The sequence below is a fragment of the Acinonyx jubatus genome, chromosome C1 (assembly GCF_027475565.1).
Source record: "Acinonyx jubatus isolate Ajub_Pintada_27869175 chromosome C1, VMU_Ajub_asm_v1.0, whole genome shotgun sequence".
In the NCBI taxonomy this organism is placed as follows: Eukaryota; Metazoa; Chordata; class Mammalia; order Carnivora; family Felidae; genus Acinonyx; species Acinonyx jubatus.
In genome coordinates, this window is record NC_069381.1 from 103,698,368 (window position 1) to 103,725,674 (window position 27,307).

Below are 27,307 nucleotides of genomic sequence, written 5' to 3' on the forward strand. Positions count from 1 at the left end.
ACTTCAAAAACTGAAGGAAGGCCAGTATGGCAAGTGCATAGCAAATGTGGAAAACTGACTCCAGATGAGATAGGAAAACCAGGATATGCAGACTTTAATAGTCAATGTTAAGGAATTTGTGTTTTATTTCAGGTATAATGGGAGCTATTGAGTGCTTACGATTGGGAAAGATATCAAATTTATGTTTCTACATTATCACTCTGGTTGTTGGTTGGAGAATGAATTGGGGGGGGGGCAGGCATCTGGAAAGACACATTGATTCATCCTGAGTAGTTATGTCTTTTAAGGATTGCTTTGTTTTAATTTTTAAAATTTGTTTTTCAATGTTCAAAATCATCTTTATTTATTTGGTTACTTATTTAACCCTTGCCCTCATCTCCACCCACCACCCAGGGGATAAGCTCCAAGAAAGCTGTGGTGTCTTTGCTGATACTTTGCAGAGCCTGGCATGTAGAAGGTGCTCCATTAGAATTTGCTGTATGAATGAATTGGTCTCTTTCCATGTGGCGGTGCCTTATCCTGCCTCTGCTGAAAGACTAAGAAAGATAGGAAGGAGTGTTTTCATTTTTAAAGATTGGCGTGTTCTGATTTATATAGTTCCTCTGGTAACTTAGAGTATGCATATTTGAAGCATCATCAAGATTCTCATCTAGAGAACAGTAAAAAAAAAAAAGGATAATTTTATTCAAGGAAATAAGTCTTATCTTCATATTTTCCTTATATGTTCATGGTAGCATTGTCCAATGGATTCCTAGTTCTGCAATGTTTAAATCCTTGTTTCTTTACCTTTAATATCCAGTTAAAAGTTTTGTCAGCTTTTAGTCTATGACTCCTAGATTTACTCGTTGTGTCTTTTAAAATTTTTTTCTCTTTTTCATGGCTGCTAAAGTTGTCCAGGGTTTTATATCACCTCACATATGTACTTACTGTAATACTTTCTGGGTAGTATTCTTCTTTTTATTTTCTTCAAATCATCCCTATATACAGGCTCCAGGATAAGTTTATTCTGGTTTTTAAGAAAGTGTTTTTTGAGAGTGAGAGAGAGAGAGGGAGGGAAGGAGAAACAGAGGGGGAGGAGCAGAGAGTGGGAGAGAGAGAGAATCTTGGCGCTGAGTGTGCAGCCAACTTGGGGCTCCATCTCATGACCCTGAGATCATGACCTGAGCCAAAATCAAGAGTCAGACACTTAACCAGCTGAGCCACCAGGTGCCCCCAGGATAAATTTAATCTTAGGTTCTTCTTTGTTTTAAATTTTTATTTTTATTGTTTTAAGTTTATTTATTTACTTAGAGAGAGAGAGAGTGGGGGAGGGCCGCCAGAAGGGGAGAGAGAAGCCCAAGCAGGCTCCATGCTGTCAGTGCAGAGCCCAACTCAGGGCTTGAACCCATGAACTGTGAGATCATGACCTGAGCTGAAATCAAAAGTAGGACACTTAACCTACTGAGCTATGCAGATGCCCTCAAATTTTTAATTTTTTTTAACAAAAAAGCTGTTTATTTCTATAAGTTTGATATTACTTATTGCTAAAAATTTCCCTTTATATTGCACATAGAATAAAGATCTTTGTTAAGTATTTCCTTACTCTGCTTATTTAGTTCAAGGATTCTTTACCTGGGATCTAAGACGTCTAAAGGCTCCATGGCTAGAATTCAGAGAAATTATGAATTTGTATGGGAAAAATATTATATCTTTCTTTTCACTAACCTCTAACTGAAAGTTACTATTTCCTTCAATTCTGAATATAGTCCATAAAACAATAATATTAGCAATACTTGTAACTTTATCACCAAAAGAAAAATCAGATGTTTTCATATCACATTACAGTTTCTGCAGATATCTTTCAAATATCATTTATACTCATCACTACTTCAAATTTAAGATAGTTATTAACTCTTGTTATTTAATGCATTTATAAAGAAGCATATGTATTACTATGACACACATATATATATATTAACCTTAAAAAATGTTTTTTTAATGCTTTACTTATTTTTGAGAGAGAGAGAGAGAGAGAGACAGAGTGCGACTGGGAGAGAAGCAGAGAGGGAGGGAGACACAGAATTGGAAGCAGATTCCAGGCTCCGAGCTGTCAGCATAGAACCCAACGTAGGGCTCAAACCCATGAACTGTGAGATCACGACCTGAGGCGAAGTTGGACACTTAACCAACTGAGCCACCCAGGCGCCCCTATACTTTAACATTTTAATAACTGTATTTCAATAAAACTGGTTTCCTTTGTGATCCTATGTTTTAGTTTTTTCACTTAAAAACATTATTTTGAAAAAGTGTTTATAGGCTTCATCAGACTTAATAAAGTTAAGACCTATGTTTTTGTTCCATTTACAGTGCTTGAAAAATTGTGGGCAAAATAAAAACTAAAGAATAATCAACTAAATATATGTGCACATATACATATATATATTTAATAAACACTTTTATTTTTCTTATTTTTTTTAAGTAAGCTCTACATCCACATGGGGCTTGAGCTCACAACTCCGAAAATAAGAGTCCCATACTCTAAGGACTGAACCAGCTAGACACCCCTTGACTAAATACTTTTTAATTACAATGCTTCTCTACACTTTTAATGATAGTCATATATTATGTTCATGTTTTTATTAATTAATTAGCAAGCCTTGCTTTTTAAAATGGTCTTGGGACGCCTGGGTGACTCAGTCGGTTGAAAGACCCACTCTTGATTTTGGCTCAGGTCATGATCTCACGATTCATGGGTTCGAGCCCTATGTCAGGCTCTGTGCTGACAGTGCAGAGTCTGCTTTGGATTCTCTGTCTCCCTCTGTCTGTGTCCCTCCCCCGCTTATGCTCTATCTTTCTCTCTCTCAAAATACATAAATAAGTATATTTTTTAAAATTAAAAAATAAAATAAAATAAAATGTTCTTTGCAGAGAGGGAGCCAAAGATAGTGAAATTAGTTTAAGTTCATTTTAGGATAAACCAGTTATATCATCCCACATGTTTTTCATGTCATATGCATAAACTTGTAAAATTTAAAGTTCTTGCTGCATCCTCAGAACCTGTATACTATTCTAGAGCAGTTGAGAGGAAGCTCAATCTGAAATAGATTAAAATACCAGAAATGGAATAAAATACCAGTAATGGAAATAAAAATATTTCTTATTTTATTCAGGTTGACTTAATTATTTGCCAAGTTGCTAATGACTAGGTAAAAATAATTTGAATTAGTATATTTATTGTTGATCGTTAAAATGATTCTTCCAAAGTGCTTGAAAACAGATTGTCTCTTAAGTACAGTGAAACCTTGGATTGCGAGTAACTTGTTCTTTGAGTGTTCTGCAAGATGAGCAAACATTTCTAATAAATTTTAACTTGATAAATGAGTGATTTCTTGCAATACGAGGAGTATGTGACACTGAATGTCACATAATCACAACTGAGCCAATGGTTCTCTCTCTCTCTCTCTCTCTCTCTTTATAGGATTGTGGGTGATCATCTCCCATGCTTGGATGCTGGGTCTCAGGGGCGCTATTTGGCAGAAATCAGTGATTTTTCAGAATGTTGGAAGGTGCCCACAACTGTCACTAGTGTATGTTTTGTTACTTCCAAGCACCTATGGACAGTCCTTTGCTTTTCTGTACAAGAGTAAGCTTAGAAATGCTTTGCTTCATTCTAAGTCAGGCTGCCTGCAGGTATAGACCCTTTCCTCTGCTGCCTGATTGCCAGTTACGTTAAATACAGTATGCAACAAGTTTATTAATACTGTACTATAGTCACATCCTTGCGAGCATATACAATGGCCTCCAGGCAGAAGAAGATCCCATTGAGCCAATAGATAGCAGTGATTCTGTTAGTGATAGTAAAAGTCATTCTACACAATAACTCTCCTCTCTCTTGTCTCCCTCACATCAGCCATGAAGGTTTTTGAAGGTAAGTGCAGGTTAATTTGTTTATTTTTATTTTCATAATTTACAATTTTATATTTTGTATTTTTAAAATTATTTTATATTCTATTACAGTATTGTAATAAATTTTATATGAATATTTTTGGGTTGTGGAATGAATCATCTGAGCTTCCATTACTTTTTATGGGGAAACCCAAGTGGTTTGGATTACAAGCATGTTTCTGGAACAAATTATGCTTGCAAACCAAGGTTTTACTATATTTGCCTACCTTAACATTTATTTTAAAAAATAATTGAATCCTTTAATGTGCAAAGATACAATCTGAGCCCTAGGACATTAATAACCTAGTAGTTTTTTCCATTAAAGTTGCCAAAGCCCTTCACCAGCATCCTACAGTTTACATTCTCATGATAGATTATAATAGTTACCTAAGTATAAGAAAATAATGGTATGTGGTAATGATACAAAGATGAAAACAGATATTTATTAAGCATTGATATGCCATCGTATTACAAAAGTATATCAGGGAACTTAAAAAGACAAAGCATGTAAAATAAGACAGTGACAAAACAAACATGACAGATTGTCTTAGGTTGACTAATTCTCATACAGTTATATCTATAATGCATTGTTAATTTACCTGGCAAAAGTTTTCCATAACTGCAAGATTAAAAAAGTAGAAGAGTCAAACTATATATTTTGTTAGTACGTTAAATATACATTGTTCATGATTCCCTTATTTCTACTGGTTATGGCAGGTAAAATTAAGTCAAGAGAAAGTGTTTCTTTTCTTGGCTTGTTATACAATGAAGAGATCCTCTAGATTTCTGGGTAAGAGGGATAACTAGCAATCCCACAATGATTTCCACTATTTCTTGCCATCCGAATATATCCTCGGTCACCGAAATTCAGGCCCCAGCTTCAGAAAAAGACAACACAACATTACAAATGAATATAATCATATCACATTATCAGCTTTTTATCTCCTAAATTGTTGTTCTCCTAAAGTGATTATATATAAAAGTATAAAACCAAATTAGAACAAAATAATATAATAATTTCCCCAGGGCTTTTAGGCAATTTTCAAAGGCGAGTTTGGAAGGCTTTAATGCTATGTTGGTGAATTGACTTAATACTTAAGGAAAACAATATAAATTCCATCCCAAACTTTTAATCCTCCTATTTTGTAAATATGCCTTCTGCAGGGAAAGAGTGTTATTATCCTTTCCAAGGCCCCATCTCTAAATGTTTTTGCATAGTAGGATCATCGGTTGTAATTTTCTATCAAACTTAAATTCCTTTAGAGAATGTCAATTAAGAAATATTTTTGAGTGACTATTATGGAAAAGGCATAGGGCAGGGAATTCCAAAGTAAGCAATAAAAAGTGAAGCTTTCAAACAGCTTTTTGACATAGAAGTGGAGCTGAGGTAAGGCTTTCTCATAGGTAAAGCTGTGAAAAAAATGGAATATGCTCTCTTGGGAGGGGGTGAGCTCAGTGGCTCTGGAGGTGTTCATCCAGAGGTTTGCGAAACCTGTTAGAGATGTTGCAGAGGGGATTCGTGGGTCAGGTAAGGGTTAGAAGAGATCAATGGTTCTCTCACTTTTTGATTTCATCAACTTTTATAATTTCAAAAAAAAATTTTTGCAATTTTACCAATTTTAATTAAAAAATTGTTTTTAATATTTATTTTTGAGAGAGAGTGTGAGCAAGGGAGGAGCAGAGGGAGAAGGACAGAGGATCTGAAGCGGGCTCTGTGCTGACAGCAGATAGCACAATGTGGGGCTCAAACCCATGAACTGCGAGACCATGACCTGAGCTAAAGTTGGACACTTAACCAACTGAGCCACCCAGTTACCAAGTTTTAAATTAGCAAGTAGGGACATTGAAAAAAAAAAAACACACACACAACCCATACTCTTTATTATCACCATCATATTGTAAAAGAAAGGATGTTTAACACCAAAAGAAAACTTAAGAGGACATAGTCTCTAATTTAAGGATAGTCCTTTGAGTCAGATACATTATTTATTTTATGGAAGATACACCAAAATATTCTTTTTTTTTTTCCTCATTTTTCCACGGACTAGTAAAAATAAAATGGTCACACTTTTTTTTTTTTGGTCACACTTTTTGTAAGAGAAATAATTTCTTAAGTTTTTTATGTTTCTGAGGTTTTGTAATTGTAGATATACAAATAATGCTAATATTAAGAGACTTTGTTAAGTGCTATAACTAGGATACAAATAAAAGCGTGAAACGGAGAAAATGCCTACTGTGTTTATATTTGGAGAGTAGCGAGACATTTAGTTGAAAATTGGAGGTCTTTAGGGTAGTAGGACACAAAGAGGTTAGAAAGTTGGTTTGGGGCCATGTTGTGAAGAGCTTAGAACAACAGGCTAAGGAACTTGTAGTATTAATTCCATCGGCAAAAGGAAGCCATTGCAAATTTTTGCTCGAGACTTGAAGGAAAGGTTGATTGTGTAAAACATGTAAAAACATGCAGCAGGGAAACTAAGAAATGCTGCTTAATTGCAAGCAGACAAGTGGCTGCTTTAGAATGGCTGTGCTCAGACCTTAAACGTTCTCTGTATCAGCCATTTGTGGACACGTTACAGGTCTTAATTTTCCTCTCTTGTACATTTTAACACCGTTATCTATTACTTCTCTCCTGGCCTTAAGATGCTACCGTGTCCTGATTTTTCTCTTCTCTCTCTGCTTTCTCCTCTTAAACTCTTTGATGGGCTGGGGTACCTGGGTGGTGATCTCAGCTCAGATCATGATTTCAGGGTTTATGGGCTCCCGCATCAGGCTCCCTGCTGATAGCTCAGAGCCTGCTTGGGATCCTTTCTCTGCCCCTCCCCTGCTCATGCTGTCTCTTTCTTTCTCTCACTCTCAAAATAAATAAAAACTTAAAAAAATAAAAAAATAAATTAAAAAAATAAAACTTTTTGGGCTTCTTTATTGTTTCCTTTAATTTATTGCTACTTTGTTGCTTAACATCCTTTAATGCCTCCCCAATATCTTTAGAATAAAATCCAAACTCCACTGTCACCTCTCATCAATGGATGCACTATTCTTTTAGTATCTAAAAGCAATGATAATAAATTCTGGCGAAGCTATCATTAATATTAATAGCCATCATTCATTGAACAAGTACTCTGTGCTAAGTACCTTAACATATACTGTCTCACTGGGGCACCTGGGTGGCTCAGTTGGTTAGGCAGCCGACTTCAGCTCAGGTCATGATCTCATGGTTCATGAGTTTGAGCATTGCGTCGGGCTGTATGCTGACAGCTTGGAGCTTGGAGCCTGGAGCCTGCTTCAGATTCTGTGTCTCCCTCTCTCTCTGTTCCTCCCCCTGCTTGCACTCTGTCTCTCTCTCAAAAATAAGTAAATATTTTTAAAATTTTGAAAAAAACCCACAAACAGATGCTATCTCAATCATCACCCAGTGAGGTGGGTGTTATCTTCTTTTTACTAAAGAGGGAAAAGGTCAAAGAGGTAAAATGGCTTGCGCAGATGGTTAATTATGAAGCCAGGGTGCAAATTTAGGCTTGTTTTATTCCAAAGCCTACTCTAACATTTATACTATCCCTAGCCCTACATTATTCCTATGAGTGAGGTAGCATGAAGAATAAAATTCAGACCAGAACATCCACGACCTTGTATTAATTATATCAGATATATTACTGTACCTTGCTTTGTAGTTATTTCATTGCCTTAAAAAAGTAGATAACAATTTTTAGACAAGCTGAATTTGGACCTAAGTTCTGGTAATGAAAGTTGAATTGAGGTTGTAATTACTAGTAGTATGAATTCAGTCAATGAGGTCCTATTCAGAATCTGGAGAGCTTACTCTTCCCGCCTTCATAGACCAAGATCAACTGTCCCAAACTTTGTAGAAAATCCCAGACTCTTTTTGACTGAGTCCTGGTAACCTTCTCTTAAAGAATAAAACTGATTTAAAAGTCTCAAGCTAAATAAATATATGAGGACAAATTCTTTCCTTCAGAACTGTACAAGGTCAGCTCCAAATGTTCATTCTAGTCCTTACCAAGTTGTTTATTTTTACTAACTCTATAGCCCTTTCATTCAATCTGTTCACCTGCAGGCAAGTTTCTTAACTCTGTCAATACCAGAGGTTTATCAGGAGATAAAATGGATATCTCATTGATTACCTTAAAAACTAAGTGAGAAAAATGTATGTACAGTGCTTGTACAGTGTCTGTATGTAGTAAATGCTGAATAAGTAGAGGTAGCTATTTTTGTTATCCAAGTGTGAGTCCACCCCTTTTAGAAAAGATAGCCTTTTTCTAGAGTAACCAACAGTCCAGTTTGCAAGGAGCTGTTCTAGTCTTTTTTTTTTTTTTTTTAAATGTCCTGTGGCCTGGAAAACCCCTTAGTCTTTGATAAAGTGAGATGGTTGGTCACCCTATCTTCTCTCTGCATATTATAGACTACCAATTGGTTAGACATTCCTTCTAGAATGTATACCAATTTCATTTCTAATAAACCACAGTGCTTAGCTTCTTAGACTGTGCCAGACACTATTCTAGGCATTAGGGTTATGGAGGTAAATAAGACAGACAAAGTCTTTTCAAAGCCTATACAGGAAACATACAATAAACAAATAAATAATATGACAAGATGTAAGTACTATAAAGAAAAATAAAGCAGAGTTAGAGGATATGGAATGTTGGGAATCAGGGCTACATTTTAGAAGGAGTGGTCAGGGAATGCTTCTCTGAGGAAATATTTGAGCAAAGACCTAGTAAAGTGAAGGTGCAAATGATGCAAAGGTCTGGAAAAACGAGCTGGGATAAGCTTGATGTATGAGAAATTTCAAGTGTACCTTGAGAAAAGGTACTGAAAAAGGGCTAGTGTCCTTGGAGCTGAGTGAGACAGGGGAAGGTAGTGGTTAGAGGGACAGGCTGAGGCCAGAAATTGTCATGGTTTTATAGGTCACAGATTTTATTCTGGGTGTGAAGGAAAGCCATTAGAGGGTTTGGGGTAGGAGAATAGTGTAATCTGCTTGATGCTTTAGAAAGATCACCCTGGCTACTGTGTATTGGATCGACTGTAGGCAAACAAGGGGGTAAGTGACTACCAGTTGGGAGATTATTGCAGTAGATCAAGAGATGGATGGATGGTGGCTTGAATTAGAGTGGTAACAGTAGAGATATTGAGAAGTGGTAAGATTTGGGACAACTTAATGATGATAGAAATGACAGAATTTGCGGATGGTTTAGGTGTGGGGTATCAGACGAAGAAAGAAATGATGGCTCCAATATTCTGACCTGGGGAAAATGCTGTTGGCATATACTGAGAGGGGAAAAACTGGGGCAGTAGCAGGGAGTCAAGAATTCTATTTTGGACATGGTTCGTTAAAGAGGCCTGTAGATACTCAAGTGGAAAGGCAGATGGTAGGCTTTTGGACACAGAGTCTGGAGCTCAGGGAAGAAGTTAGGTTGAAAATACAAAGTTGACAGTCATCAGGTATTGTTTAAAACTGTGAGACTAAATGAGACCATCTAAAGAGCGAGCATAAAGGGAGAGAAATTGAGGCTTGGGGCATTCTAATATTTATAAAAGTGAGGAAGAATAAGAGGAACTAAGGAGCTCAGGAGCCTGAAAAGTAAAATAGGAAGAAAACCAGGGGGTATGGTCCCCTGAAAGTCAAATGAAATGCTTCAGAATATAGAGAGTCACCGTACATCAAACATTAAGAGTTCAGGGAAGATGAAACCTGAAAACTGTTTAATGAGGCAAGGTGGAGATGATTGCTAATCTTGACAAGAGTGATTTCAGTGGAGTAGTGGCAATAAATATCCTATTTGAGTTATAAAACAATAGGCACATTCTTAATCTCTTTGCAGATAAATATCTAAGAAAAATCATGAGATTATAACTTTTTCCTTATTTAACCCTTTTCTAGCCTTTGATTCTATGGAGAGGAGGAAGTAATTATGATGTCTAATGTAGAATGTATACTCTAACTCTAACAGTCAGGATCTCTTGAAAGATCAGACAGTAGCTTTCAGTGAGGGAAAATGGAATATATTCTTTTTTCCAACTTGCATTTTACTAACTTAATCCACTTATGGATGAAAAGGAAACATTAGTATCCCGCATCCACCAACTCCTTCAACTTTCTTCATTGTCTAAGAGGCCCATCTATTTTGCAACTGATTATCTTATTTTTTTAATGTTTATTCGCTTTTTGAGAGACAGAGACAGAGCACAAGCAGGGGAAGGGCAGAGAGAGAGGGAGACATAGAATCCGAAATGGGCTCCAGGCTCTGATCTGTCAGCACAGAGCCCGATGTGGGGCTCGAACTCATGAACCCATGAGATCATGACCTGAGCTGAAGTTGGATGCTTAACTGACTGAGCCACCTGGGCACCCCACAACTGATTATCTTAGAGAGTTCACCAGATATTGCTTAAAGATATTCTGGATGGTTTCTTAGTTCCTTGGTGGTATGTGTGTGGGTATTTAAGGTTCTCATGAGTACATGGTTAACACCTTTAATTTTTTTCTCCAAGCTAAAATTATTCTATGCCCAATAACTTTGGGTCTGCATTACTCATTGATCTGTACATTAGATTAAACTCCTCCTTTTAAAAAAACAAAAGCATAGGCATATGCACCCCAATGTTTATAGCAACATTATCAACAATAACCAAAGTATGGAAAGAGCCCAAATGTCCACCGATGGATGAATGGATAAAGAAGATGTGGTATATATATGCAATGGAGTATTACTTGGCAATCAAAAAGAATGAAATCTTGCCGTTTGCAACTACATGGATGGAACTAGAGGGTATTATACTAAGTGAAACTAGTCAGTCAGAGAAAGACAAATATCATCTGACTTCATTCATATGAGGACTTTAAGAGACAAAACAGATGAACATAAGGGAAGGGAAGCAAAAATAATATAAAAACGGAGAGGGACAAAACGTAAGAGACTCATAAATATGGAGAACAAACTTAGGGTTACTGGAGGGGTTGTGGGAGGGGGGATGGGCTAAATGGGTAAGGAGCGTTAAGGAATCTACTCCTGAAATTGTCGCACTATATGCTAACTTGGATGTAATTTAAAAAAAATAAATAAAAAAAACACAAAAGCATAATTGACGTATAATATCCTATTAGTTTCAGCACAGGGATTTACTATTTTTATACATTACAAATGATCCTCATAAGTCTAGTTACCACCTGTCACCATTACAAAGTAATTACAATACTATTGACTATATTCTCTATGCTATACATTACATCCCCATGACCTATTTATTTTATAACTGGAAGTTTGTATCTCTCAATCCCCTTTTACCTATTTTTCCCATCCACCCAAACCCTTTCCCCTCTGTAACTAATAGTTTATTTCCTGTATCTAAGAGTCTGTTTCTGTTTTGTTTTATTTTTTAGATTCTACATATAAGTGAAATCATAGGGTGTTTATTTCTCTGACTTATTTCACTTCACGTAATGCCCTCTAGTTTCATACCTGTTGTCATGAACAGTAAGATTTCATTCTTTTTTATGGCCAAGAAATATTCCACTGTGTGTGTGTGTGTGTGTGTGTGTGTGTGTGTGTATGGACATTTAGGTTGCTTCCATATCTTCACTATTGTGAATAATGCTGCAGTGAACTCCTTTTTTTTCTAAAGATGATTTTGGCCCTTCTTGTTGGCAGTCTCTTAGACTGGGGTGGCTTTCACTGCTCCTTAGTCTGCTAACTTTTTCTAAGTAGATAGCAATTGTATCTAGCTTTCTAAATTTATGGATCTGCCCACAAGTGGCAACACAGACTATACAGATACTTCAGGATCTTATCAGATAGTATAACCTCAGAATTTTTACTGCTTCATGTTTAAGGAGATGTCCCTGAAGAATATGTAGGTCACCATTCCTCACCTAGATGCTCTAAATTTTGTTTCTGGATTAAGGCAAACCATCAGAGGGTTGTACAATCTGGTACTTTGCATTATTTTTGCCCCCATAAAATAATTTTTCTCAATTATGCTTTGGCATTAAATTATTGGTCTGTATTTTTAGGCATTATGAAAGCATTCTATAAAACATAACTTTATGGTTGGCATGCTATTGAGGGCATAGTTTTTTATATATAGAGAGAGATTCAAGGGTGGAATAATAATAGCAATAATAACTATGATTTATTGGGCACTTATTACGTGTCAGGCACTATGTGCTATGTGTTTTACAGACATTATCTTGTTTAATCCTTATAATGACCTTGAGGCTATTATTCACATTCTACAGATGAGGAAATTGAACATTCAAGACGTTAAATAACTACCTAAGGTCATATAGACAGTAAATGGAACTAGGATTCTAACCAAGATCTGCCTGGTTTCAAAGTCACTGCTTTTACTCACTATGTTACAGTGTATTATATAAAGAAGCTAAATATCTATATCCAGAAAGGGGGAAAAAATCAGGAACATGGATCAATGTTATACACCTGCCAGAAAGATTAAGTATAAACAAAAGGAGGATATAAAAGAAGAACCCAAATAGAAGACTCACATTCGTTTACTTGAGGTTAACCTGGTAGCACTGGAAATGACATATAAAGTAACCTTTTAAGAGGTCAGTAAGAAAGGTTTGATGACCTAAGAGGATTTTGTTTGAGTCAACCTCTTGTAGAGTCTAGAATTCATGTCCATGTCTGGTCTCTCCTTGTTAGTACTCAGTGTCAGTGATCGCTGTGCTCTCTCATAATTTGGTCCCTTTCTATCTCACTTCTCTAACAGGCACCTTATACTACAATCTTTATAAGAGAACATGCAGTTCCCTTAACTCATCTACTTTCTCTCAGCATTTGTGCACATTTAGCTTCCTCTGCTCTGATTGCTCTTTTTCGTGTGGCAAATTCCATCTTGTCCTTCAAGACTCAGTCAAATAACCCAGCCAAAAGACCTTCTCTGACTTCCCAGACTCAGCCAAGTACTCTTCTGTGCTTCCGCTGCGACTTGGTACAAACCTCTATCCTAGTATTTATCACATTCTATTGCAATGGTCAGTACATGCACCCGCCTGTTTTCCTGACTCTCGTAGACTATGAATATCTTGAAGGATGATAGAAAGGCTGTATTTTCATTGCCATATCTGCTTGGTACTCTGGCACTCAGTAGGTACTCAATATATGTTTGTTGAATCAGGGTATGAATGAAGATGCAAAAATGAACAAGAAACTATTCTACCTTTAATAAGTTCATATTGTAGTGAATGGAGCATGCTTTACAGGAATAGCTATAACACAAGGCACAATGTATTAAATACTAGAATAGAATTTCTAAAGCATTTCTAAAGCTCAGAAGTTAGAGAAACAGTTCTGAGTAAATTTAATGGGATATGGAGGAGATAGCATTTCAGGTCTGTTTTGAAGAATGAATAGGATTTTTTGTGTCTTTCTTTTTCATCTTAAAAGTAATAAGGTACATGTTAAAGACTTTGGAAAATAGATAAAGGTAGACAAAAATAACCATTATTAACAATTGGTATCATTCCTTCTCATTCTTTAGTATAACATTAATCAAAGAAATTGGGCATATTATTTTAAACTTTATATTATACATAGGTTTTATGTTTATATGTATTTTCAATTTAAACATATATTCCAAGTATTTAATTGGGGTATTAATAATAGTCTGAATAAATACAGTTCCTTGTTTTAAGTAATGTTTTTGTTTATTTAAAACATTATTTAAAATATTTAAGAGAGAGCACAAAAGGGGGAGGGACAGAGAGAGTGGGAGACACAGAATCAGAAGCAGGTTCCAGGCTCTGAGCTGTCAGCACAGAGCCTGACACAGGACTTGAACTCACTAACTGTGAGATCATGACTTGAGCCGAAGTCGGATGCTTAACCGACTGAGCCATCCAGGTGCCCCTAATATAATTTCTAATACATGGGCTTGATTGTGTAATAGCTTAATAGTGTCCCTATTGTTAGGTACTTTCGGTTGTTTACTGGCTTTCACTGTTAAAGAAGAAGAATGCTACAATTTACTTAAATTGGGTATGACGTTTTCCCCATATGTAGAATTCTTTCCTTCATATAGATTCCAGGAAATGAGGAAAAATTGGACAAAGAGTATAAACATTTTAAAAGTTCTTGATTCATATTATCAAATTGCTTCCAAGAAGGAATGTAACAATTTATTCTTCTCCTAGAATGTATGAAGAGTGCCCATTTCACCATATATTGTTGGGATTGGTTGATTGATTGATTGATTGACTTAGAGGGAAGGAGGCAGAGTGAGGGAAGGGCAGAGAGAGAGAATCCCAAGCAGGCTCTTCACTGTCAGCCCAGAGCCTGATGTGGGGCTCAAACTCATGAATTTGTGAGATCATGACCTGAACCAAAATCAAGAGTCAGAGGCCTAACCAGCTGAGCCACCCAGGTGCCCCACACAGGTGGGATTTCTATAGGTAGCAATGGGCTTTAAGGGCATTTCATAAAGATGAAACAGCTTAAGTAAAGATATAGAAATAGCCAATTGTATATAAACTTAGGGAATGGTGAGTAAGTAGTTCACTGTGGCCAGAGTGTAAATATGGGTGCATGAGAACTAGTGGAAGAAAAGTCTAAAAAGCTATGTTGGAAACTAGATAATGGGGAATCTTGAATGCCTGGCCAGAAATTTGTACATGGTACATGTACAAATGGTAAACTATTTAGAATTTAGAATTTTTGACCTTGCATCGCTTCTTAGCCTTTGATTAAGATCAAGTGTAGAATTTTGACTATGGGTTTACATGATCTATTTATTTATTTATTTAAAATTTTTTTTTAATGTTTATATTTCTGGGACAGAGAGAGATAGAGCATGAGTGGGGGAGGGACAGAGAGAGAGAGACACAACCACATAGAATCAGAAGCAGGCTCCAGGCTCTGAGCTGTCAGCACAGAGCCCAACGCAGGGCTCGAACTCACAAACCATGAGATCATGACCTGAGCCAAAGTCGGTTGCTCAACCGACTGAGCCACCCAAGCGCCCCTGTCTATTTTTTTAAAGTTTATTTTGAGAGAGAGAGAGAGAGAGAGAATGCACATATGCACATGTGAAGGGGAGGGGCAGAGAGAGAGAGAGAGAGGAGAGAGAGAATCCCAAGCAGGTTCCACACGTCAGCTCAGAGCCCAATGTGGGGCTCAAACTCACAAACCACAAGATCATGACCTGAGTGGAAAGCAAGAGCCAGACGCTTAACCAACTGAACCACACAGGTGCCCCTACATGATCTATATTTTAAGAAGATACTTCCCTGGCTGGGTAAGACTGGAATCTGAATTAGAGCCTGGATAGAAAAGAATATGAAGTACGATTCAAAGGCCAAATGGACAGGGACGTGTGGATTGAGGGAAAGAGGGGAGAGCCCAGATGACACCAAGGTGTGGCTTTGATAACCTGAAGATGGTAATGCATTACTCAAAACAGGGAATGAGTTTCCCTTGAGCTTATTCTAAAATACTTTTCAGGGGTGGAGTAGGAAGGGGAGTTGAGATGGAGGGAGAGAGGGAATTTGATTTTAGACTTGTTGAGTGTGTGTGTGTGTGGGTATGTGTGTGTGTGAAAGAGAGATAGTTATGTTGTAAGTAGTAATAGGGTAGGCAGGAGGGGAATTTGGACTTTTCAGCAGAGCTATGAAATTGGAAGTTGGATATCTGTTGCTAAGTAGAGAGGTCATTTTTAGAGATTGTGAATTTGGTTATCATCTACATAATGGCAATAACCTTGAAACTCAAGGAGCAAAAGAGTTTTCTCTGATACAGATAGAACTAGACTGTAAGGGACCAGTGGAAGAAAATGGGAAATGAGGCTAAAGCTGGTGTAGCAAAACGGGTCAGGATAGTGTTATGTCATAGATGCCAAAGAAATAAATGCAGTAGAGTTTATAAAGCAGAGAAATTTTTCATATTTCTGTGCCTTTGCATATCCTTTTTGAGTTATTGGGCCATTTATTTCCCTCCACCAACACATGAGCAATTCCACTTACTTGAGAACTTAATGCAAGTAAGTAGTGCCTTCTCTGTGAAACTTTTGGGCAGTTAGGCATCTCCTCTTTTATGACCCCATAGCCATTGAGACATATACATACACCATGATGTGTTGTATTTTATTGTTTTAAAAATATATCTAATTCCCCATTGGACTGTTTTGTGAGCTCATTTGGAACAGGATGACTTCTCATTAATTTTAGTGTCTCCAGGGCCTAGATAATGCCCCCCCCCCCCCACCTACAAGGAGATGCCTAGTAAACACTTATTGAATGAATAAGTGCTGAGAAGGGGGTTTGAGTTTAAACAGTAAAAGGTATAATTGGCCAGGAGGCCTAGGTGGCTCAGTTGGTTAAGCGTCTGACTTCGGCTCAGGTCACGATCTCGCTGTTTATGGGTTCGAGCCCCGCATCAGGCTCTGTGCTGACAGCTTAGAGGCTGGATCCCACTTTGGATTCTGTGTCTCCCTCTCTCTCTGCCCCTCCCCTGCTCATGCTCTGTCTCTCTCTGTCTCTCAATAATAAATAAATGTTAAAAAATTTTAAAAAATAAAATAAAAGTTATAAATGGCCTTCAAGAAGAGCAGTTTCAATAGAGAAAGAAGTTAAAATATTTGCTGTAGGAAGTCAACAACAAAAAAAAGAGGTAAGTGAAAAAATATTGCTTCACTTAAAAAAGTTATCACTCATCTAGGCCCAAGCTGATCAGTGCTATGAATAGGTTACAAGTGAAGCGAAATGTTATTTCCCGCAACTACTTTCCTAACAGGTCATACAGCTAAGGATACAAGGACAAAACAAATCCCTACCCCAAAGGCACAGACAGAATATTAATATTAGAGTGATAGATAGGTAAAAACAAATTTAAATACAATCTATAAAATACTCCAGGATGCATAAGACATTTGGGGAGCATAGAAAAAAAAGACATTTTACCCAGCCCAAGGATTTAGGGGGAAATTTCTGGTATAGAGAATGCCCAAGCTGGTTTTGAAGGAAAAGGTGGGATAAACCGAGTGAGGAGAAAGGATGTTCCAGACAGACGGAACAGCATAACCAAGATGTGAAGATATTAGAGATAAATGGTATGTATGGGAACTCCATGTACAGTTCAATGTAACTGAAATGAAAAAAGTGTAAGACAGGTGCCAGCAATTGAGCCTGGCAGGGCAGGTAGGGATCACAGCATAGATGATTGTCTTCCCCACTGGGGAATATTAATTTTATACCAAATGGTACCCAGTAGAACAGTTATGAACCCAGTTTGTCATATGTGAGACAAACCAGTTTTGAAGCAGTGTAAAAGATGGATTTGAGAGTAAAAGAGACCAGTTTGAAGGCTGTAGGAATAATCCAGGCAAGAAACATCTGACCCAAAGCAATAATTGAAAAGATGGAAAGGGGACAGAAAAAAAGGACAGATACATGGAAAAGTAGTTTGACTTGTTGCTTGATGAGACCTGGATGGGCCTATGACAAATCCATAATATCTGACTGGGTGATTGTGTTGTGTGTTGTTGCCATTTAGCGAGATGGGAAGTTTTGGGAGGACGATATGGCAGAGAGGATACTGAACTCCTTGGACATACTGAGTTTGGAGAAACTAAGATACAGGGAAGTGGATATGTCCAGATAGAGTTCAGGGCAGAGGTCAGAGCTCAAGCTAGAGATATGAAAGCCATCAGTACATAGGTTATAACTAAAATCATAAGAATGGAATGATGGTACCTAAGAAAAATGTAGAATCAGAAGAGTAATGAGCAAAAGATGGAGTCGTGGAGGAAAGACCACCATTTACAGACTAAGCAGAGGAATAGATATTTATCAAACAGACTGAGAAGGAATGATCAGAGAAATATTATAGGAGAGAAGTCATGAAAACAAAGTGTTGAAGCCAGAATAGGAAGTGAGGAAATGGGGGCACTGAGTGATTAATTTAGTATGTCATTTTATAAAAAGCTATAATATTTATCATTGTCATTATCATGATCATCATCATCATACGAGAAAGCATTTGTTGAAGCTCCATCGAATTCCTTATTTTATTAAATATACATTAACATGCGAATGCATTACCTGTTTTTCACAAGCCAGTAGTCTTTTCCATTAAGGTTACCATAGCCAACCACTAATACACCATGATTCACGGTCTGAGTACAGGCTGGCTCATAGTAGACACCTAAGGATAAATATGAGTGGGAAAACGAGTAAATGGTATGTAGCAATGAAGGACATTTGAAAATGCTATTGCTTTTAGTAGACTGTTTTGGATACATGGCAAGTTTAATTATAATTTTAGAAACATATACTCTAATTAAACTATTTAGACCATGATTCTTTGCCATCAATGCTACACTTGTCAGTTTTCTTGCCAAGTTTGGCATCAACCCAATCACAGTTCCCTCAGAAATCTTTGATAAATGGCTACCTTTTCCTAATGATTTTTAACATAGAGTCAGTTATTATATTTCTTTGTATATATTCCTAAATTGCTTGTTCCATACATTTTTATTCTTTACTAGGTGAAATGATCTTTAAGGTGAGGTGTGTGTTGCTGTTGTTGTTTTTTAATAAAAGGGCCACTTACTTTGTTTAATACAAGGCTCTAACATTGATGGGTGCCCTGCCCTCCTTGTATTCTGCTGTGCTACCCCTACAGTACACAGTGGTGACAGGGGTTAGGGGCACAGGTTCTGAAGTCAAGTAGCAGGGTTTCTAATCCTAACTGACCACTTTCAGACTATATGACTTTAGGCAAGTTAACTAAGACTTGTTCATCTGTAAAATAGGGTTATTGTGAAGATTAAATAAGATCATGCATGGAAAGACTTTATCATAGTACGTGGCATGTAGTGTTAGTAAACTTTGATGAGTATTCCTTCACTAATTAGAGCTGGATATAAAATACGTATATGAAATGGAGGAATCTGTTTAACCCAATCTCAATATTCAGAGGTGGGGTGATGGGGAAGGATGATATTCTCTCTTACAGCACAGGGCAGCATGTAACAAGAGGACGATGTGTCTGAGTTTTTACCACTTCTGTAGAGGAAGAAAGAAGAGTGGCTCGCATCTATAGCAACAGACACGGGTCCTTTATTGGCCACGGTTTCTTTCAAGTCCTCTTCACTGCCAAAAGGGAGTTCTGTGTACTTTGAACATGTGGCAGCTCGATTTTTTGAGTCATACTGGCACTTGCCATCCTGTAAAAAAGAATATAGATCAGATGAAGAAGTATACTTCAACTTCCTTTATAAATCGCCAACATCCTAAGTCTGGATTTCAAATACATTTTCTTTCCTCGTTTAGCCTTTCGAATGTCTAAGGTTCCTTCCTCCTTTTAAAGAAAGAAAAATCGAATCTTCCAAACCCTGACAGTTCCATGTTTCACCAGTAACAGAAGAAATACGTAACTATTCTATGGTTTTAAATTGTGGATATCTTCATGCCTGTAAAGTTGCCGGATAATGTCCCTCAGGGTCAGGTGGGCTGTGGAGGCATACTGCGTAAAGGTTACAGGCTCTGTACTAGAACTTAAAAATCTTTTTGATGCTATAATACCAACAAGACGATCTGCAGTTTAAATGATGGTTTCTAAAGACCGTATAATATGAAAAACAGAGTATATATTTTAGTGGCAAAAGAGGGGTTACAAATTCACATTTGTTGTGCATATAACTAGTTTTTTAAAATGCTTAATAAGAGAAAGAACTTGAAAGAAATAAACCAAAGTAATGGTGGTTAAGGGAGGAGGTTTTGGAGTGGTATTTTTGATCTTTTCTAAATATTCGGTAATATGGATCTATGAATTCATTTAATGTTTATTTATTTTTGAGAGAGACAGAGGCAGAATTCGAGTGGGTTAGGGGCAGAGAGAGAGGGAGACACAGAATCCGAAGCAGGCTCCAGGCTCTGAGCTGTCAGCACAGAGCCCGATGTGGGGCTCAAACTCACGAGCTGTGAGATCATGACCTGAGCCGAAGTCAGATGCTCAACTGAGCCACCCAGGCGACCCAAGATATATGAATTCATTTAACAAAATATGTCATGAACTGGTGAGGAGGAAGAAGAGACCATTAGTTAGATTTTTAGTAGGTAGAAGAATGATACGGTTGATGATCTGAGAATAAGGGTGAGCACGGGACACCACAGGAAAAGCAAGTTGAAATACCAGGCAAATGGACAGAAGGAATTCTAAGGTTTGCTGCAAATCCATTTTTAAAGCATGAATTCTACTTGCTTAAAACTATTGTGCCACTAATAAATTAAGAAGGCTACTGAACAAGGAAGAGAACTCTTGAAAATTTAAGAATCCCTGATCGGGGTTTTCATACACTGCTTCTCAAGGTAAGTTTAGTTCAGTTAGTCAAGGGATAGCATAAGGTCACAGGGCAGCTTAAAAGTTGGCTTGTGACACACCATGGCTTTGTAGGGATAGGAAGCTTCTGAATCGATGCCGTTGTTATCAATAATGTACTGGAAAGCCTCTGTCATGAAGCCACCGTTGCAGCCTTTATTCCCGTATTTTTCAGTCGAGCAATCTACCAGGTTCTGTGCACTCAGAGATACCAGATTGCCTGTTTTCAGCTTCAGCTGTGCCTCCAGAGCCCCGACAGCGCTGAAAGCCCAACAGGCACCACAAGAGCCCTGAAACAGAGACAAAGTCACAAAGGCAGTCAGAGAGTCCGTAAGGAGGACTTCCTTAATGCAAACATGTCAGCTGTGTCTGTTGTTACGGGAAACGGCTCCCCGCACTACAGTTTCTTCGTTTCCTAGACATGGGCCTAAAGACTAAACACTTGGTTGATCTCTGAGCAAAGTCCAGTGTTGATAGAGAGATGCAAATAGCTGAGCTCAGAGTATAATCGAATATATTAAGAAACAGTACGTACTGAGCGTGTACCAGATCCCAGCTATCTTCACCTATACGTGAGGTAGATTAGGCAGCTACAGTACAGTGATTTTGAGAGCAGCTCAAATCTTCTCTTGACCTAAAACACCCTTTCTCCTTTCAAACGAGGCCTGAAAATATAAGGTTAAATTTTTTCAAACATTTTTAGCTTCATAATTTTTTGATCAAAGATATTTTACAGTTGCGGCGCCAGGGTGGCTCAGTCAGTTGAGCGTCCAACTCTTGATTTTGACTCAGGTCATGATCCCAGAGTTGTGGGATCAAGCCCCACATTGGGCTGGCTCTGTGCTGAGTGTGAAGACTGCTTAAGACTCTCTCCCTCTGCCCCCACCCCCTTGCTCTCTCTAAAATAAAAAAAATAAAATAAAATAGATAAAATTTTAAAAAGGTATTTTTCAGGGAAGCATAAAGAAACAGAAGAACACAAAGCTGCTTTAGTTAAAAAAGGTCCAGGGCCCTATCATAATTGTTCTCTTTCATTTCTTCCTTCATTCCGCTTTGCTTTCCACCCAAAGGAAGGAAATTGAATTTGCTTTTGATTAAAGCAAAATCACCCATTTGAATGCAAGCACCCAGGGAAAAGAGCTCATTAAGTTATTTGTAGTTAACATTTCAATGTGTAGTTTATTGCATCTTCCCACACTTTTATTGTAGAGAAGCTCTAGTAAGAAACCCAAAACAAATTGCAAGAAAATTTTCCAGGTAGAAAAGAACAAGATATTAGCAGCACAATTCACTTCTTTTTACAATTTTATTTCTGTTTGTTTGTTTGCTTGTTTGTTCATTTTGAGAGAGTGAGTGGGGAAGGAGCAGAGAGAGGGAGAAAGAGAGGATCCCAAGTGGGCTCTGTGATAACAGCAGGGAGCCCAATGTGGGGCTGAAACACATGAACCGCACTACATGAACCACACGAACAACACGAACTGTGTGATCATGACCTGGCCCAAAGCCAGATGCTTAACCGACTGAGCCACCCAGGCGCCCCAGTACCATTCACTTCTTAAGTTTTACTTTCTTCATTGGTCACCAGCTGGGGCAGCTGCTCAGAACACTGATTTCTCTCCCTTCCTCTGACCTCTAAGGTGATACATGGGTTTTACCCTTAGTTATCCCTAACTAATTTAGGATCTTGGCTGCCTTTAAAAAACAAAAACAAGCAAACTAAAGGAAATACAAAATCATAGGAATGAATTTACAAAATGCATACTGTATTTCTTACTCTAACAATGCAAGCCTGGTCATGAGTAAAGTTGGTACAATTTACAGGCTACTCTTAGCTCTAGATTTTTCCTCTCCTTCAACTCTGAAATGGAGAGAGAAACTTCCTGATATTCTCTCACACACACAATATTGTTTGTCAAGCAATTGGCTTGGTGGAGGGTCCAGTCAGTTGATGGATAGTAGGAGCACTAAAAGTCTGCCTTAGGGGTGCCAAGGTGACTCTGTTGGTTGAGTCCGACTTCAGCTTAGGTGATGATCTCACAGTTCATGAGTTCAAGCCCCGCGTTGGGCTCTGTGCTGATAGCTCAGAGCCTGGAGCCTGCTTCGGATTCTGCGTCTCTCTCTTTGCCCCTCCCCCACTCACGCTGTGTCTGTCTCTCTCTCACGCAAAAATAAATAAACATTAAAAAAAAAGTCTGTCTTAAAGACATATTTGCTTAGTTGACAGTTTTGTTTACGTGGCTCTAGCCATTGGTGTTCTAAGTCTAATATCAATTTAGATTTGCAGAAGTATGGTAACTTACTCTAAAAGATTATGAGTAATCTTTAATTAATTAATTAATCTTTAATGAATGATTTCCAGAATTAATAAAAAACAAAAGCAACAGTAGCCTGTGAATTTCAAATATTCCTCTAGAAATTTTGTTAAGGAAAGTGGTCACAGTAAGACTAAACAAGGACTAAATTGGAGAATACAAATAAAGTATGATATGTGATCATTGTCCTCAGGGAACTTATAATTTCGTTGGAAAGATGAGAAAAAAAAATAATCAGAACTAACATAAGGAAGATTCACTGCCAAATTATGTAGCTAGACTAAATATTGATGGAAGAGAGAGCCCTTCCTGGGGTACAGAGGCCTGGGGTGACGATACTCACCTGGTATTTCACTTCAGTAACACACCCCTTCTCTCTCCAGTCCACAGAATCAGGCAATTTCTGATTAGAATTTGACTTGTAAGTGACATTTCTCTGCCATTGGCTGGGAACTCTCAGGCAACCCATCAAAGATATCACTTCTTCACTGGTCTACAAGGCAAATATATGTATCTCCTTTCACTTATGACCTTTTCAATATTCTAATAATCGTAACTGTGAATATATTTGACAATGGAGAAAAATTAGCGGTAGTTGTGACCAACATAGGTACTGCTAACCATCTGATAGGCGAATTATCAGGGTCTCTTTCACGACTTGTCTTAGCACCCAGTTAGGCATTGGGAAGAGGAAGAATAAAGTGGTAGAAACTAGCAGTTACAGGGAAGCAGATTTTTGGTTTAAAGCAAGGCAGAATTTTATAAGAGGACTGTCTAAAAAGTGGACGGAACCGGTTTTCTTCGTGAGAAAGAATTACAAAGGAGATGCCTACATCTAAGTAGAAATTTAATCCACCTGGGGTGTTCTCTTCCAAGAGGTACTGTGGTTTTTAATTTTGGCCACAGTGGTAAAGTTTCATAGGATAGAAAAAAATCTAAAAACTAATGGGGGAGTGTTTGTGATATTAAATACTGACATTCCCTCATGAAGACAGCAGGTGGACCATATTGTATTACCGGTTTAGACTTACATAAGTATGGTAACTTAACTCTAAAAGATTGTGAGTAATCTTTGGACAATGCTTTCTAGAATTAATTAAAAAAAATAAGCAAAAGCAGTAGTAGCCTATGAGCTTCAAATATTTCTTTAAACATTTTTTTAAGGGAAATGGTTACAATAGGATTAAACAAGGCATCTGCAAATTCTCATGTCCTTAAATTCTACTGTTTTCTAACTTTGTACACATATAGATATATTCCTTTGCTGTTTACCTTCAAATTGCCTTTTGGGAGATGGAAATCATGTGTACCCAGAGATGAAAGTAGGACTATTTGTAATTTACTTACCATGTCTCCCAGATGGTTCATGCCTAGATCATAAGAATGCATTCCCATTGAATGTTCCAGATTGTGAAGCATCACAAATTTTAGATTCTTTTCCCAGATAAGACGCCGTGCTACCTCCTCATTCTAAAATATAAGGAAAACGAACATAGTCACAGGCATACCTTAGAGATATTGTAGGTTCAGTTCCAGACCATTGCAGTAAAGTAAATATCACAATAAAGGGAGTCAAATGAATTTTTTGGTTTCCCAGTGCATAGAGAAGTCATGTTTACACTATACTGTAGTCTATTAAGTGTCCAATAGCATTATGTATTTGAACTTTGAGATAGATTATAAACAGGATACTAATCAAAAGTCATTTTCATCCCTTCCAAGGGACTAGAATCATTAAAAAGAGAGATAGCATTCATTTAATCAGATAGTGGTGCTAACTGAACATCTCACTGTAGTTAACCTTGAAATTGAAATTGGAGGCCTGGTTCTAAAGGGGATTGGATGAGGGTAAAACTCATCATTACTAAGAAAACAACTCAGAGTCCACATCCTACTAAAAGCGTCATTTTTTTTTTTAATTTTTTTTAACGTTTATTTATTTTTGAGACAGAGAGAGACAGAGCATGAACGGGGGAGGGGCAGAGAGAGAGGGAGACACAGAATCGGAAGCAGGCTCCAGGCTCCGAGCCATCAGCCCAGAGCCGACGCGGGGCTTGAACTCATGGACCGCGAGATCGTGACCTGAGCTGAAGTCGGACGCTCAACCGACTGAGCCACCCAGGCACCCTTAAAAGCGTCATTTTTATATGAAAATAATACATCAAATAAATAAATACATAATTATTGCTTACAAATTCAGAAATATATATATTTTAAAGATTCCATTTTTAATTTTTTAATGCTTAGTTTTTAAAGAGAGAGACAGGGTGTGAACAGGGGAGGGGCAGAGAGAGAGGGAGACACAGAATCTGAAGCAAGCTCCAGGCTCTGAGCGGTCAGCACAGAGCCCAACACGGGGCTCGAACTCATGAACTGTGAGATCATGACCTGAACCGAAGTTGGACTCTTAACTGACTGAGCCACCCAGGGGCCACTTAAAGATTCTATTTTTAAGTAATCTCTATACTGAACATGAGGCTTGAATCCACAACCCTGAGATCAAAAGTAGCATGCTCCACTGACTGTGCCAGCCTGGTGGCCCTCAGAAAAAAATTTTTTTAAAGTAGCCTCCACGCCCGCCATGGAGCTTGAATTTACGACTCTGAGATTAAGAGTCACACACTCTACTGACTGAGCCAGCCAGGCACCCCCAAACTCAGGAATATTATATAGTTATAGGACTTAGTTATTTGAAGCACTAGGGTTAAGGTCTTAAAAATCAATAAGTATGCTTTGAAATAAAAACAAAACAAAAGTACAAAGTGGGAAGTGAGAGTCAAAACCATCTGGTAGCGTTTCTATGCACCAGGGACTGAAATAAGGTCTTTTGGTCCTTGAACATGCACTCTATTCCCCTTGACCTGGAACGTTCATTGTGGTTATGACTGCTCCCTGGCTTCTATGAATTCTCAGCTCACAGGTCACCTTCGAGGAGAGTGATTCCCTGAGCGTTCTATCACATGCAGAGAATAGTCACTTCCAACCTTTCACAGCTGTTTACCAGAGCCCTTTGGCACTAGGTCTCACGAGACCCCCATGCCTTACTTGATTTTTCTGTACTGCACTTATCACCACCTCACATACCATATCTGCTTCTTCTTTACCTAGTTCCTGTCTCTCCTACTAGGATATGAGCTGCACAAAAACAGGAACTTCATTTTGTTTCCTGCTATGTCTCTAGTACCAAGAATAGAATCTGGCAAGAAATGAGCACATAAGCATTTATTGAAAACATTGCTCGTAAGAATATAGTTTTGAGGAGGAGAAAGCATAGGCTACTCAAGTAAAAGCAAATTGCCCAAGTGACTGTCCCACCTACCTTTTCCTTGTACTGTTTGCCATACGTTTTCTTCCAGAGATTCCAGTGATGATCCAGAGTGGGATCTTTATGTGCTTGTGCCAATGCATAGGCGCACACCAGGAGCACCCAAACCAGACATTTCATGCTGTTGAAGGAAAGGTAACATAAGAAGAGTAGTTATTAGCTGCATATATTGTGACGATATTTTTCCATTAAAAAAATAGCAATGTAAAGTCTGTCACAGGGAGAATACAAATCAGAATTATACAGGAAACTTTCTGGGATATATTGTCACAGGAATTTATGATTTATGACTAGAGTACCACTTCCAATACTTAGTAGCACTTTAAAAAGTGATTTTCAGAAATTTCCTGCTGTCTGGTATACCAAACATTCATCCAAGGTAGGAGGAATTGGGTAGGAGGTAGGAGCAGAGGGAGCAGGGACTTTTACAAGATTCGCCAATAAATCCAATCAAGGGAAATCCTCCCAGGACACCCTCATCCTTAAGAAGAGGGCAGACCTTTGAAAAATCAGTTTATCTTCATAACTTTTGGATATATGGGTTCTTCTGGTCTATTTAAATATCCACAACATTTAGAGGTAGTTGAAAGACAACTCCCATGTATTGCTTTCAAATCCTAGAGTCAGTTTATGTTTTTAACCATTTTTTTCCAACAATCAAAATACCTACTTCAAAGGAAGCACTTTACTTTTGAAAACACCACTTCTATGTTTAATACAAAAAGACTTTAACAGAAATTCAGTGACTACCTCCTTCAAACTGGATTATAGTTTCTTTTCTGTTTCTTTTTCATTCAAAACAGCTGGAATTTTAACCATGTAAATCTTCACATTATATTCCAAAGAAAGCTGCATTTCAGCCTCAGGTTTAGATGTGCAAGCAGACATTAACTTCTCAAAAATAGATTCTTTTTAGTCAAAAAAAGAAGAGGCAAGTTGAGTGGCACGATTTTTTAGTTTACTTCCTGAAAGCAAAGATTTAAACCCTGGCAGATACAGCAAGTTAAAAACATAAACAGAGGGTTTAAAGGTCAAATGGGAGAAAAAGAACAGACAGTACATACATGATAGAACCGGCAGGAGCTCCCATACTAAGCATACTTGCGGGTGGACCCTCTCCAAAGATTTTAAGGCAGCAAAGAGACTTCAGTTAGATTGATTTTAAAAAGAAATCAGACCTTGTCATGTGAGGTATTCACAATGAGGAAGTTAACTTGCATTTCAGTTTCACTTAAAATCTAACCAGATCAGCTACCTCTGGCCCTCATCCTACGGTTCTGGGGACAAAGTGGGTACAGTAAGCCATCACAAAGAGCCCCCAGTAGAGCAGGTCAGTGGAACAAACTCAGCAAAATAGGAGTAGCACAAGCTTACCCTTTAATCCTTCATCATTTTGA

General features: G+C 37.9%; 1 protein-coding gene across 3 annotated transcripts; it reads right to left on the reverse strand.

The window, feature by feature from the left end:
* Positions 1-377: 377 nt before the first annotated feature.
* CTSS (cathepsin S) lies at positions 378-27,132 on the reverse strand. 3 transcript variants are annotated; one of them, XM_015077819.3, is made up of 8 exons: positions 26,975-27,132; positions 25,905-26,031; positions 23,933-24,055; positions 22,929-23,078; positions 20,336-20,563; positions 18,954-19,119; positions 17,993-18,095; positions 378-536 (listed from the first exon to the last, which is right to left on the reverse strand). In XM_015077819.3, exons 1-8 carry the CDS (start codon positions 27,007-27,009, stop codon positions 515-517), a joined length of 954 nt encoding a protein of 317 aa, XP_014933305.1. In that variant the 5' UTR covers positions 27,010-27,132; the 3' UTR covers positions 378-514. The 3 variants fall into 3 exon arrangements, with proteins under 3 accessions (XP_014933305.1, XP_014933311.1, XP_014933299.1); XM_015077825.3 differs by lacking the exon at positions 378-536 and adding an exon at positions 631-649; XM_015077813.3 differs by lacking the exon at positions 378-536 and adding an exon at positions 4,340-4,802 and having other exon boundaries at positions 26,975-27,131.
* Between the last annotated feature and the right edge of the window lie 175 nt (positions 27,133-27,307).